The sequence below is a fragment of the Balaenoptera ricei genome, chromosome 20 (assembly GCF_028023285.1).
Source record: "Balaenoptera ricei isolate mBalRic1 chromosome 20, mBalRic1.hap2, whole genome shotgun sequence".
NCBI lineage: Eukaryota > Metazoa > Chordata > Mammalia > Artiodactyla > Balaenopteridae > Balaenoptera > Balaenoptera ricei.
This window is the reverse complement of record NC_082658.1, coordinates 23770696-23786119: the sequence shown is the minus strand read 5'-3', so window position 1 is coordinate 23786119 and position 15424 is coordinate 23770696. Positions and strand designations below refer to the sequence as shown.

The 15424-nt window shown below is 42.4% G+C and overlaps 1 protein-coding gene across 1 annotated transcript; it reads left to right on the top strand.

Moving 5' to 3' along the window:
- Window positions 1-6108: 6108 nt before the first annotated feature.
- Window positions 6109-10740, top strand: LOC132354530 (diphthamide biosynthesis protein 3-like). Its single transcript, XM_059906414.1, has 3 exons — window positions 6109-6124; window positions 10499-10595; window positions 10671-10740. The coding sequence occupies exons 1-3, from the start codon at window positions 6109-6111 to the stop codon at window positions 10738-10740; spliced, it is 183 nt and encodes a 60-aa protein (XP_059762397.1).
- Window positions 10741-15424: the final 4684 nt, after the last annotated feature.

Below are 15424 nucleotides of genomic sequence, written 5' to 3'. Positions count from 1 at the left end.
TACAGAAAAGCACAAAGAAATTTAAAACCACCCAGAAAATCCCATTTCCAAGATATCACATGGTTAATACTCAACAATCTGTAAGGTGATCCAGGAAATCATTGTCCTTGTGGGAGAAGAGTCGAGTGCAAGGGGACCCTCTTTGTCTGGAGCAAGTAAGCATCCAGTGAGACTCACCAGCAAGAAACCTGAATTTTTTTCACCTACCCCATCACCCCTCACTTGAGTCTCCTAGGTAAATAGATGAGAAGCGTATACATTAGATTTTTAGGAAACATCAGACAAACCCAGAGCCCATTTCCAAAAGAGTCTTTAAACAGATTTCACTGGGGATGACACTATCAATCCATTCTAGTTTAGAAATTAATTTTGACATACTTTTTAACAGTCATGCTGGGAAAGGAATGGAGATGAGAAGAAACTGTCTGATTTTTCTGAATACCAGTTAGTTTGTGTATATGATTTGAGGGGAAGGTCTTAATTACCCAAAACATTGCACCTGAAATCCACCATCTTTAAGAACTCAGTGCAATTCAGCCAGCATTTGTTGCCTATTTGATGCTGGTCCTGTGTAAGGCCCAAGTTGAAGGTGGTAGGCCAAGGTCAAGATGAGTCAGGCACAATATTTTCCCCCAAGACAAGCAGTCTAGTGAAGGAAGCAGGTCTGGAAGCATAAGTCTTGTGCAAGTGCAACAATCTAAATATGTATAAAGTGCAGTGATAAAGAAGAAAGAATAGTTAACTCTGTTTGGAGGTTATTTAGGTGAAGTTCTCCTGGAAGATTTTGCCAAGGGGAAGGTAATCTCAGCAGAGGATTGGCTTGGGAGTTAGCTCACAGATTCAGATAAGCAGAGAAAAATGATTTATTTGTTTTGTCTAAACCTAATCTGGCCTACTTTCTGAAACCTCACTCACAGAATCGACCAAGTTCAAAGGAAAGCTTGGTCTAAAGAGATTATTGAAACAGTACCTTTAGGTCATGTGCAGTCTCTCTTGGATAAGAATGATGAGTCTTTTCAGCTAACCTCTCCCCTTCCTGGTCCTCCCCTTTAGAGTATTTAGATTATAGGGAAGAAGCATTTCTTCAGCCACTTGATCAAGGTAGGTAAAGGTGAATGGGGTCTTTGGATCCATGAAGTGACCTTTGCTCTTTTCTTCTGGTCTCTAAGCAATGTTCCTTGCTTGCCTAGTCTCTAGATATCCAGCTGGCCTTCAAAGTTGAAGTTTTGAGGGACTTCCCTGGTGGTCCAGTGGTTAAGAATCCGTGCTTCCACTGCAGGGGGCGCAGATTCTATCCCTGGTCGAGGAACTAAGATCCCACATGCCATGAGGTGAAGCCAAAAAAAAAAAAAAAAAATGGATTGAAGTTTTGAGCTACTGGAACTCAGGGTCCATTCTTTTGTCATCACTACCCATCTAACTTGGCCTTCTTTGACTCTGATGTTACCTGAGATGTCTCTGAGGTCTGGCTATGATGGTAGCCTTCTCTGCAGCCCTCACCTCAGAGCTACCTGCTGCCTACCGCCCATCTCTACCCCAAGTTCCCAGGCCAGATTAAGAAAGCTAAACCTCTGGGACTTCCCTGGTTGTTCAGTGATAAAGAGTCTGCCTTGAAATGCAGGCTACGCAGGTTCGATCCCTGATCAGGGAGCTAGGATCCCACATGCCGCGGGGCAACTGAGCCCGCATGCCACAACTACTGAGCTCACATGCCTCAACAAGAGCCCCCCTCCCGCAAACTACAGACCCCACGCGCTCTGGGACCTGAACACCACAACTACACAACCCACGCGCCCTGGAGCCCACACACCACAACTAGAGGGTAGCCCATGCACCACAACGAAGAGCCCGCACGCCGCAGTGAAAGATCCTGCATGCCTCAAATAAGATCCCGGGTGCTGCAACTAAGACGCGATGCAGCCAAAAATAAATTAAATAAATAAATAAATAATAAATAAAACTTAAAAAAAAAAAGAAAGCTAAACCTCTGAGCTTCCCACCACCCAAGTCCACAACACAGCCAACTTGAGGTACTTGTTCCCTAGGTTGACATGGGGTGGTCTTCAAGGAGCATCAGCCTGAGCCCCAGATAAGAGGAGGGTAGAGCCCTCAATGTTATTTTCGTTTATTCAACACTTCTCCTACTCTCTGGGACAAAGCCTGGACTTCCAAAAATGTGGATGCCTGTCTGATAGTTTTATTCTCTATTCCTGTTCTCCTTGCCCCCCTCTTACCAATCTTTCAGTCTGAAATGTGAGGCCTTTTCCCATATATTCTTTCTCCATCTCAACTTCAACTCCAAGTTAAATCTTAATAGTGAGCAGAGGTATTTTCTCTACATTTTGGGAGCCCTGCAGGCTAGGCTACCGATATGTTAAAAAGTGGTGGTGGAGGTAGAGTGCTATGGGTAGGGGTCAAGAACTTTGTCTGGTTTGCCAGCCTAATATCTTGGTGCATGCACTTAAACTGGTCTTAGTAAGATCTTGCTCTTCGCATTCCATCTGTATCTGCCTAATCTCCCTCCCTGCCTCTCCATCCTTTATGTTAAGGTAATGGCAATGGTATGGGTGTGAAAAATATTTTAGAAATCCAGTGGACAGAACTTGGTAGATTTAGAGGATGATAGAAAGGGACCCACAGGTTTCTGGTCTGGGCAAATGGGTAAATGGTGGTATCACCAATCAAGAGAGTTAATTCAGGGGAATTCCCTGGCAGTCCAGTGGTCAGGACATAGAGCTTTCACTGCCAAGGGCCCAGGTTCAATCCCTGGTCAGGGAACTAACATCCCACAAGCCGCCTGATGTAGCCAAAAAAAAAAGAGAGAGAGAGAGAGAGAGAGAGAGAGAGAGAGTTAATTCAGGAAGGAAAGTAGTTTTTTTTGTTTTTTTTTTTCTTCCTCGAGAAAGCAAGGCAAGGATTTATTAAGTGATAGTACACTCTCAAGGGGAGAGCGGGCAGACTCAGGTGAGTAGCTGTCAGGAAAGTAGCTTTTTAAAATAAAATAATAAGTTCATTTTGGACATTTTTGGTTTGAGGTGCTTCTGACTGGGTCACAAAGAAAGACGGTAGCTGGACAAACCATTCTAGGTCATTAATTTATGAATGTACTTAAGTCTTGTTTGTGGCTAATACTCCCAGGAAGAATTGTTTTATGAAATACATGATCCAATATTCACCCTTTATATTTTGTTTAGTCAACTGTTTTCCACCAAATAGCTAGTTGAAACCAGCAACCCTGAGGGAATGGGGAATTTTATTGAGTAAGGGAAAGAATCCTGAGATAATTTTAGAGTTTGTTATTGCTCCTTAGAAAGGCATATTTGGAAAAAGCAGTTAGATTAAGAAAGAACTTTAGTGTTTTCCTCCTCCAACTTTCCTCCCATTTTACAGCTAGGAGAAAAAGTCTGCAAAAGTGAGAAGCTTTGAGCAGAAAGCAGAATGAGGGCAATGGCCACAGGAACGGAGGGTGGGGAATGGAGAACCCAGAAGGTGAGAAATAATCCCCCAAAACTAAAGAGAAAGACCACCCTAAAACAAGGCAAACTTACTTTACAATTTTTCCCAGGATGGGTCTCGTCCCCATAAGACTTTACTACCTGGAGAGGATGCTGGAAACCTATCCTCAGGTTGCCACATCACCAGGGGGTGGCTGACCAAAGAAACTATGTATATGTAATCATTTTGTAAACTGTAAAGTTCAGTTGCAAATATTGTTAACATCAACCTATATTCCTCAGAAAAGTACAAAACCCAGCTCTAAGGAAAAGGCCAATCTACAATCAGTGAACAGGATATGAACAAACTAAAACACAATAACATACTGTTGAATATGTTCTCTATTTAAGGTATACAGCTTATCTGAAATACAACAGAAAAAGAGGGACTGTTTGGGAACAAGGTGTGGTGTCTGGTTGGAAGGGAAATAACCCACAGTTCCCTTATGGCCTTTGTCACTTTTTTCCTCCACATATTCATGTATGAAAATGACTCAGCCCTAACACCAGTGGCTTATTTTTAGCAGGGGCAACAGAGCCAGTTGAAAACCTAAGCATAGTAACTATTGCCAATTGACAGCTTTACACGTCAGAAACAGGGAACAGATGCTCATTTGTTCATTTCAGTTTGATATGTGTGACTCAAGAGGCACCAGAGAGTCTGCCTCTTTCTAGATATATATTTGTTCTTTCCTTCTGCCACAGTGCTGGAAACTCCCAGTGGGAAAGTCATTCCTTTGGACACAAGATTTCAGCATTTGGAGGTGCCTTAGAGTGGAGTGAAGTCCAATTCTCTCATTTTACAATTGAGGAATCATGCATAGTTACATGTAAAATTATGGCTGTGTTGGAATTAGTATCTAGAGCTCTGGACTCTTAGCTCAGTGACTCATTCGACCTCCCTTTTTTCAAATTCCTAGGTCAAAAGCCAAATAATATCATATGTTTGACATAAGACCATAGGTCTGAAAGAAGAGGACATATCCTGGGCTGATGTCCTGTTCTGATGTAAAGTATATGTTGCGTATAAGGGAATAACATTCTGTTGTTCACTATCAAATTAGCAGAAATCAAGACTCAGAGGAATGTTTTCTTTACTGCTTTGTATAACATATTAAAATTCAAAATCTTAACCAGGCATGAAGCAGTAAACAACAGTGATTGAGGAGTACAAGAGGTCTGGAATTAGCTGCTGGGGTTTGAATTGTGCTTCTGTCACTTACTAGCTGTGACATCTTGGGCAAGTTACTCTTTGTACCTCAGTTTCCTCATCTGTAAAATGAGGTTGAGGGAACTTCCCTGGCGGTCCTGTGGTTAAGACTTTGTCTTCCAATGCAGAGGGTGTGGGTTCAATCCCTGGTCAGGGAGCTAAGATCCCACATGCCTCATGGCCAAAAAACCAAAACATAAAACAGAAGCAATATTGTAACAAATTCAATAAAGACTTTAAAAATGGTCCACATTAAAAAAAAAAATCTTTAAAAAATAAAAATAAAAAATAAAATGAGGTTGAGAATAAGAGGACCCATCTCATAGGGTTACTGGGAGGATTCTATGAGACAGTAAACATAAAACACCTAGAATAATGCCCGGCACATAAATGTTCAATAATTGTAAGCTAAGATTATTAATTGATATAGAATTATTAGCAATGAGCCAAGCCCACCTCCCTCTCCTATGGGGATCTCTTCTTACTACAAGTCACTGTTTCGAAAAATCACACCTAGCATGTCTGAAGCAGTGTCTCCATTCTCAGAAGGATTCTGCATTTTCTTCTTAAGGTTTATGCAAGATGATATTATCCCTTGAAAACTACAAATGTCAGGTATACTCTGGGGAAAGTGGCCTGGTTGGAAATGGGACTTGAAGTGTTGACATCGAAGAATGCTTGAAGTAACTGGACATGATTACCCTATTTAAGAGGGCCTCCAAGGAGATTATGGAGGCGTCTTGAAATAGCAGGTCATGTAGGGGGAGGACTAGAGGGCAGCTTATAATCAAAGCTACAAGGAGATACATTTTTTTCTCAAGATAAGATCTTTACTGATTTATTTTTAACAATCTTTTAATTTATTATTTGTGGCTGTGTTGGGTCTTCGTTGCTGCACACGGGCTTTCTATAGTTGCGGCGAGCGGGAGCTACCCTTTGTTGCAGTGCGCGGGCTTCTCATTGCGATGGCTTCTCTTATGAAGCTATTAATAAAAGGATAATAGCGGTGGCTTCTAGAGCCCACGCGCCTAGAGCACGGGCTCTAGGTGCACGGGCTTCAGTAGTTGTGGTGCCCGGACTCTAGAGCGCGGGCTCGGTAGTTGTGGCACATGGGCTTAGCTCCTCCGCAGCATGTGGCATCTTCCCAGACCAGGGCTCGAACCCGTGTCCCCTGCATTGGCAGGCGGATTCTTAACCACTGCGCCACCAGGGAAATCCAAGATCTTTATTTTAAACGCTTAATAAAGCTAAAATATAAAAAAAAAAAAATTTTTTTTTAAAATGAGTGAGAGTTGTCTAAAATAGTTAGGGGGATCTTGGGAAATAGTGGAGTCCCCAGCATTGGAGTTGTTCAAGCCCAGTTTTGGCAGCAAATGGCAAGGATGCAGTCAAGGGAAACACAAGATGGGAGTTGGAATAGGTGAGTTTCAAGATCCTGTTCACTAGATTTGTGATCTTAAAATCATTGGGCTGGCAAAGTTTCTTTTGGAGCCACTCCCCTTTTCTGCTGCTTTTTCTAATTCTCATATTCTACGCCTGTTGGTCCTCCATTCCCCAAGACCCAGTGACTGCTTGCTGCCATGGGTTACCCAAAGTCTTTTACTGAGGTACACATGCCCACCAGCTTCCCTGTTGCTCCTTCTATACGCAAGCTTTAGTGTACTAATCCCAACCAGTTGCTGAAGAAAAAAAAAAAAGGCTAAGGCTCCTCAAGCTAATTCTTACTAAAATATAAATGACTAAGTCATTCACTTTATGTGTTCTCTTCTCAGGGATACATCCCTTTAAAAGGAAATACTTGTTTGGTATAATCGCAAACATATAAAAATAAACAAAGGCTATGAAGGGTACCAAAATATGCCATTCCAAAATATGCCTCTTTGGCATATGGATCAATTTGGCCAATGATAACAAGCAGACTTAGGAAAAGCTTGAAAACAGGGCACAAATTCTCTTTTCTTAAAGGAAATTTCCATTTGTGTGTCTCCCTCTTCCTAACCAGGAAGAAAAGGACTCTTAACTTTTTTTGTTTTTGGTCGTGCCTTGAGGCTTGCAGGATCTTCTTAGTTCCCAGGCCCTCAGCGCAGAGTCCTAAGCACTGGACCATTCCCTTAACAACTCTTATTAAAGGAGAAGGCACCCACTTAAATCTACATAACAAACCTTATTAAACAACCCTTGTTTACTGCACTTTTCCTGGTCGCCTTCCCATAACGTACTCTTCTGCCCAGAAGCCCCAAATTTCTTCTCCTTTGTTTAGCCTAAGATGGGATATAAGCCCAAATGCTAGCTACCCTTTCGGGTAGCTCATCGCTGGGTACTCCCATAGATGCATGTGCAACACACATGTTAATAAACATCTGTTTTTCTTTTGTTAATCTGTTTTTGGCCAGTCTAATTTATTGGGTCCTAGCTGGAGAACGGAAGATGGGTAGAAGAAAAGATTTTTCCTCCCCTACAATTGGAAAGAAGTATGCAAACAACAATAACTTTTAAGTTGGTAGGATTAAATTTTCTCTTTTAAAAATTTCCTTAAATACTGCTCTTGTAGTACGTTTATTAAAAACAAAAGCGTGACACTAATGCTCATTTTGATCAGAACGTGAGTAAACTGTGGAAGAGGAAAACTCAGAGAGAGCAGAGAGCATTAGGGCTCTTTCCCAGACGTCTTTTTGTCTGACCTGCATTAAACTGTCCCAGGGAACAGTGGACCAGGGTGGCTCCTGGACCTGACCTCCAGAAGATTTATTCAACCTGCTTTTTTTCCTTCAGTGTTTCCCCTCTCTCCCTTTTTTCTCTCCACTCTAGAGAAAGAGCGTTTCTTGTTCTTAACAACTTCAATATTAATTGCAGAAAGTTTAGGGGGTCTTTCCAGACTACTCTCAGCTGGGTAGATCCTGGAAAATGACTAGATACAAAAGTAGGAATGGGGATGAGGGAGAAAACTCTGCAGCTGTGACGTATACCAGTGAAAGAGCAAAGGCAGGGTCATCTGGCAGGAGATGAAACACTCCAAAGGACAAGAATTGGATTAAACTATACTTTGTGGATTTAGAGGTAGAAGGTTCAAGGTACAAGTGGACGGGCTGTGACTAGACTGGGAAAGAAAGACAAGATTGCAGTATATGATACAATAACGAGAAGAAGGCAAAGACATTTCCTGCTCACAGAATGCCCTGTGTTCCTCCTAATTTCCTAGCTCCCTTAGAGTTAGGCAGGGCCATTTGACTAGTTCTAGTCAATGGGCTGGAAGGAGCAGTGATAAGTGTCACCTTCAGGCCAAACCAACGATTTAAGGGCAACTGCATGACCCTCCAGCTCTCTCTGCTCTGTTGGGCTGCACGTAGGCTGTGTATTAAGGTGGTAGAGCCACATGTTGGAAAGAACCAGGTTCCCAAGTCATTGCAGAGGGAGAACTAACCACAGAGGTGCTGGCCCTGCAGCAGATTTCAGGTGAGTGAGAAAGTCTGGTTTTGTTCAGTGCAATGGACAAAATGTTTATGTTCTCTCCTCCCGCCCCACCCCGGCAACAACCAAATTCTTATGTTGAAATCCTAAGACCCTAGATAATGGTATTAGGAGGTGGAACCTTTGGGAGGGGCTCCACCCTCATGAATGGGATCAGTGCCCTTGTAAAAAAGACCTTGCTGTTTTCACTGTGTGAGGTTACAGTGAGAAGACTGCTATTAATGAAGGGGATTCTCACTAGACACCAAATCTATTGGCATCATGATCTTGGACTTGCCTGTCTCCAGAACTATGAGAAATAAATGTTTGTTGTCTGTTTGTTTGTTTTTGGCTGCATCATGCGGCTTGTGGGATCTTAGTTCCCTGAGAACCCAGGCCCTTGGCAGTGAAAGTGCAGAGTCCTAAACACTGGAATGCCAGGGAATTCCCCAATGTTTGTTTTTTATAAACTACCTAGTCTATGGTATTTTTTGGGTTTTTTTGTTTTGTTTTTTGGCCGTGCTGTGCAGCATGTGGGATCTTAGTTCCCCGACCAGGGATTGAACCATGCCCCCTGCATTGGGAGCGCAGAGTCTTAATCACTGGACTGCCAGGGAAGTTCTGGTATTTTTGTTATAGTATCTGAATGCACTAAGAAATTAAGCCATGGAGATTTGGCGATTATTTTTTTCTTCAGCACAACCCAGCCTATCCTGACTAATACAAAAGGCACTAAGATCATAGCATTATAGAAATCACAGATTATACGACATTTACATTCAGCTGCAATTTGAAGAGGCTGAAGGGAGGAAGGAGAGATACTACCTAACCAGTCTAATATCGTAATCTTCAACAGTAAAGACCAAAGATAACATGTGCAGGTCACAGGCTCCCAGTGGGGGTCCTGGAGAGTCAGAGGACAAGAAAGCAAGAAACAGATTAACGCTAAATCACTGCTCTGAATGCAGAGCCTCTTCAGCTACATAATCCTTCCCCCAGAGAATTTTAGCCTGAAAAACTATCAGGGTCAAGGCAAGTGGAAGGACTGTTATAGGCAAAGTCCATGTTTTTGCTAAAGGCTTTATTATACCTAAGTTTAGAAATTGGAGACAAGACAAAAAAGAAAGAAACAAAATGGAGACAAGAGGAGGGTTGTAAGAGAATGTAAAAATAAATGGGATTGAGGAGTTTTTGGAGACAAGATCAATGGTATTAGTGTCATTGTTCAAAGGCAAGAGCAGAAAACACAGGGACGTCAAAGGCAGGCAATATAAATGAATAGAAGGACAAAGATGACTGATGTAATTTGGGTTGGGGTGTGATCCTTAAGGTCTCATTGGGCCAGGGAAGTCTGTGATTTCTGAAGACATATTCTATGCTGTATAGCATGGTAATTAAGCATGTGAGCTCTGGAGCAAGAGTAAGATGGATTCACAGCCTGGCTCTGCTGTGAATTCGTTTTGCAGCCTTGGGTAAGTTATTTAACTTTCCTGGTGCCTCTGTTTCCCCATCTGTAAACTAGAAATTAGAATAGTGCCCTCTTCATATGGTTGTTGCACCAGACTGTGTGAGGAGTCTCTCACAACTTCCTTCCCCAATCAGCAAATAATGCAGGTTTCCCAAAAAACTCTCCCTCTCCCTCCCTCAGTGATCAGGGCCTCACTCAGAAGATTGAGGAGGTAGTTTTTCCTTCCACACTCTAGAGCCAGAAGCAGACAGATGATCTCTGTATAGTTTTTGTGAAACAGAGGCAATTACCTTCACCAAATGATCCTGCTGTTTGATTTGTAGTTTGACTCTGGAGTCAAAGGTGGAAGTGTTCATACTTCATTCTTGCTTATAAACAGGGAAGATTCCCTGGGGACCCATTCCCAATTAGTGTTATGAATATACTCTCTTAGCGCTGCATCCTCAGATGCCTTTCCATTTCTCATACACAGGCATAATGCATTACTTGCTCTGATTCCTTAAATCATTAATAACAGGACAGTCATGACCTGAATCAATTCTTTTCTTTCCACAGTATTAGAGTATTGGTCTGGAATTATAATTTCTTTGCACCCCATAGTGATCCCCCCCATGGAAGTGAAACCTGGGAATGAAACCTTTTTCAGAGTGAAGCAGCATACATGTGTTTAAGGCCCAGGCTCTGACACTGCACTGATTGGTTTAAATCCTGGTTCTACCTCTTCTAGCTATCTGACCTTGAGCAAGTTACCCACCCTCCATGAGCCTCAGTTTCCTCACCTAAAGAATGAGAATAGGCCCGGCTAGGCCGGGCCTGAGAAGTTGGACCAACCCCCGCCTGGGTAGGACAGGGCAGGTGACAGACCTCTACTGGCCCCAGTGTTTCACGATGAGGTGGAGATCGAGGACTTCCAATATGAGAAGGACTCAGAGAGGTACTCCTACCCCTGCCCATATGGGGGTAACTTTTGCATCACCTGGGAAGATTTGACAAATGGGGAAGACATGGTGAAGTGCCCTAGCTGCTCTCTCATTATAAAAGTGATTTATGACAAAGATCAGCTTACGTGTGGAGAGACAGTCCCAGCCCCTTCCACCAGCAAAAAACTAGTTAAATGCTAAAGAAGACCTTAGGACTCCAAAGCCTGAACTTTTGGGAATTAACCAAGCTGGAAAAATCAAATGCAAAGTCACTGGCTTCTTCATGGGGAGAATTTTTTTTTTTTTTTGTGGCCGTGCCATGGGTCTTGCAGGATCCTAGTTCCCCTGACCAGGGATCAAACCCGTGCCCCCTGCAATGGAAGTGCGGAGTGCTAACCACTGGACAGCCAGGGAATTCCCGAGAATCATTTTGTAGCTTGCTGTTCATTAGAGAGTGGATTCTTTGCATTGGCTGCAGAATTAAGGTCCAGTTGAAGAAGCAAGTCCACTACATGACATACCTGGATTTTGTGCTTAGAACTTTGAATTGGAAGTTTTCTTAATTTTCCATCCGAACTTAAAGGAAGATAATTTCAAATCAGTGCTTTCTTTCTCTCAGTTTTATTTTTAATTTATATTTTTAAAATTAGTTTATTTATTTTTTAAATTTTGGCTGCACTGGGTCTCCATTGTGGTGTGCAGGCTCTTCGTTTCAGGCTTCTCTCTAGTTGCTGTGCACAGGCTTCCCTAGTTGTGGCACGTAGGCTCCAGAGCACGCAGGCTCAGTAGTTGTGGTGTGCGGGCTTCTCCCTAGTTGCGGCGCGGGGGTTTAGGTGCCCCGGCATGTGGGATCTTAGTTCCCTGACCAGCGATCGAACCCGCGTCCCCTGCATTGGAAGATGGATTCTCATCCACTGGACCACCAGGGAAATCCCAGTTTTATTACTTTTATATCTTACACCTAATTACTTCATTATCTGACAACAGCCTCATCTACCTCAAAGTCATTAGGATTCTTTAAAAAAAAAAGGGGGGGGGACTTCCCTGGTGGCACAGTGGTTAAGAATCTGCCTGCCAATTCAGGGGACATGGGTTCGAGCCCTGGTCTGGGAAGATCCCACATGCTGCGGAGCAACTAAGCCTGTGCACCACAACTACCGAGCCTGCACTCTAGAGCCTTCAAGCCACAACTACTGAAGCCCGCACGCCTAGACCCTGTGCTCTGCAACAAGAGAAGCCACTGCAATGAGAAGCCCGCTCACTGCAATGAAGAGTAGCCCCACTTGCCACAACTAGAGAAAGCCCATGTGCAGCAAGAAAGACCCAATGCAGCCAAAAATAAATAAATAAATTAATTAATTAATTAATTAATTAAAAGGGGGGTTAAAAAGAAAGAATGAGAATAATAGTGGTATGTATATCATTAAGTGGTTATTCGGATTTAAAAAGTTACTGTAAGTAAAGCACTTTGTACCTGGCACAGAGCAATCTTTCAATAAACATTTGTTATTATTCATTTCTGTGTAACAAATGAATGGTAAATATTTCCCGTTTGTAAATATTTTATTGACCTACAGATCACTTTTATGCAGATAATTCCTACATGTCTCTCCTTAGGCCTAGCATCTCTTCTGAACCCCAGATAAATGTCCTTAATTGATTACTACATATTTTCTCTCTCGCTTTGCTTTCCATCAGATTCAGCATTACACCAAACTCATCTTCCTCTAGCTGGCTCCCTCTGGTCTTCCTTATTTCTGTTAATATCATTATTGTTACAGTTTCTTGGGTATAATAATTGTCACCCATAGCTATAAAAAAACCAAACAGCTAACATTTATTATTTACTATGTGCCAGACACTGTGTTAAGTTTTTATTGAATTACCTTATATAATCCTCACAACAGTCTTATGATGATATAGCAAATATAGAAACTGAGGCTTAGTGATGTTGAATAACTTGTGCAAGTTCATATAATTAATAAGTGGCTGAGTCAAGAATCACCCCCACATCTTTTGAAAACAGAGCTATGCTCCTAAGCACTATCATTGCTATAATACAGTTCTTCTCTCTCCCTTTTAATTATATCTAATCATTTCCTGTCAGTTTATCCTAGGAATTCTATCACAAACATTCCTTTGACCACTTTAATCCTCATACCTTGATTATTATTGCCATCAGCATCCTCCTAAAGAGTCTCTTTTCTTCCAGCTTCTTGCTCTCCAATCAATCCTCCAAATTAGAGCTAGATTCTTCACTGTCTAAAACAGAGCTCTCCCTATGTAGCAGTGTAACCTTGGATCATCTCTTCCGGTCTATCTGTAGCTCTGTAAAGTGAGTGAATGGCCTTGACATTTTTTGTTTTTTATTTATTTATTTATTTATTTTTGACAGTTTTTTTGAGTTATAGAATTTTAGGATATTTCTCATGTCACTGTCCTATCCCCAAAGCTTCAATGGCTTTCCATTAATTACAGCCTAAGATCTTTTTTTTTTTTGGTTGCATTGGGTCTTCGTTGCTGCATGGTGTGCGGGCTTCTCACTGCGGTGGCTTCTAGTTGTGGCACGCAGGCTCAGTAGTTGTGGCGCACAGGCTTAGTTGCTCTGCGGCATGTGGGATCTTCCCGGACCAGGGCTCGAATCCGTGTCCCCTGCATTGGCAGGCGGATTCTTAACTACTGCGCCACCAGGGAAGCCCCTAAGGTCTTAACTTAGACTAGCATTCAAGGTCTGTCACTAATCTTGGTGGTTCTATCCCCCACTGTTCTCTAGCACTGTATTAGGAATGTGTAATCAGTTTCTCAGACATTTTCTGCTTTTTCCTACTTACATCTTTGCTCTTGACTACTTTCCTGATCTCCCAGTACCTACAGACTTATGTATTTATTAATACCATCTTCTTTTTGTGTATCCAAATCCTACCTCCTCTATAAAATCTTTCCCCTACTCTATCAAAGCAGCATAGTGACCCCTCTTTCTCTCTTCACAATAGTTGATATCATTAGTACAGTTCACTAAACATTACTCCTATTATTATTTTGGGAGGTGAATATATTTGATTAGCAGATTTTTTTTAGCAAGGGGTGGGTGGAAAGCAGTGATCTAATGTCTGAGGTAGTGAATTCCTATTTTTGGAGGTTTCAAGCAGAGACTGAAACCCCTTGCTAAGGTTTCTGGAGATGGGATTGGTCCATTTGCCAGTTAAGATTACTTTCATCTTTAAATTCTTATTATTTTCTGATTTGGTTTGCAGAAATATTTACCTCTGGAAGCATGGAGGGTTGTGTGTGAGGTTGGGAAAGGAAGATTAGGGTGAGTCGTGTAATTAGGACGGCTTCCAGGAAGAGATGAGACCTTCCTGTTTACTACTGCCCATCCCTCTTCTCCAGCATTTGCCTGGGCAAGACCCTCCCCACCCAATAAAACTTAAATCATGAACTGAAAGGAACCTCACTCTAAGACATGGTCTTGCAGTGTACCAATCAACAGCACTGGAATCATCAAACTCTCAGGATCCATCCCAGAACTTACTGAATCAGAATTTGAAGTTTGGGCTTCCTTGGTGGCACAGTGGTTAAGAATCTGCCTGCCAATGCAAGGGACATGGGTTCAAGCCCTGGTCCGGGAAGATCCCACATGCCGTGGAGCAACTAAGCCCGTGTGCCACAACTACTGAACCTGAGCTCTAGAGCCAGTGAGCCACAACTACTGAGCCCACACTTCACAACTACTGAAGCCCACGCACATAGATCCCATGCTCCGCAACCAGAGAAGCCACTGCAATGAGAAGCCCACGCACTGCAACAAAGAGTAGCCCCCACTCGCCGCAACTAGAGAAAGCCCACGTGCAGCAAAGAAGACCCAACACAGCCAAAAATAAATAAATAAAATAAATAAAATTTTTAAAAAAGAAATAGAATTTGCAGTTTAACAAATTCCCAGTGATTCATTTGTACACAGAGGTTTTAGAAGCACTAGTACAGTGGACCCCAAATGCTAAAAAAAAAAAAAAGAAGAAGAAGAAGAAGAAGAAAAAAGAAAACTAAGAGTCAACATCTATTTTTTTTTCCTCTCATGCCCCACATCCTATCCATCAGCAAGATCTATGTATAGGCTTGAAACACAACTCATATGGGATTCAAATGCAGCCAAAACTCAGATTGGGACTTGAACCCACAGGCTGAGACTTTTACTCAGCCAAAACTCAGATTTGGACTCAAATCCACTGTCTTTTAATTAAAATCACTCACCTAGTGTCAGGACTTACTGAAGCTCAGGTTCTTTATGTCTTAGCACAGAAGGAATTCTGTGAGAGGCAAAGTGATGGGTAAGGAGTAGATTTATTAATATAGGATGCTTGTGAGGGATATAAGTGGGTAGGCAAGGGGCCTCTGCCCTGAGAACTAAGTGAGAAGGCAGGTTTATTCAGGGAGATACACACTCCATGGACAGAGTGTGGGCCACTTCAGAAGGTGAGAGGCCCTGAGAGATACACATGTCATAGACAGAATGCAGTCCATCTCAAAAGGTGAGCACAGCCTGGAAAAATGGGGTGGTTAGTTTTTATGGGCTGGGTAATTTCATAGGCTAACAAGTGACAGGATTATTCCAACTATTTTGGGGAAGGGGTGGGGATTTACAGGAATTAGGCTACCTGCCTTTTTTTGGCCTTTAGAGTTGGCCTTGGAACTGTCATTGTGACTGTCCGTGAGCTGTTTAGCATGCTAATGTATTACAATGAGTGTATAATGAGGCTCAAGGTTTACTGGAAGTTGAATCTTCCACCACCTTGGGCCTAGCTGGTTTGAACTAGTTTATGTTGGATCCTCAATGGCTATGTCATTCTTTAAGGGTTGTGCCCTGACCCCTTCCCTCCTGTTTCAG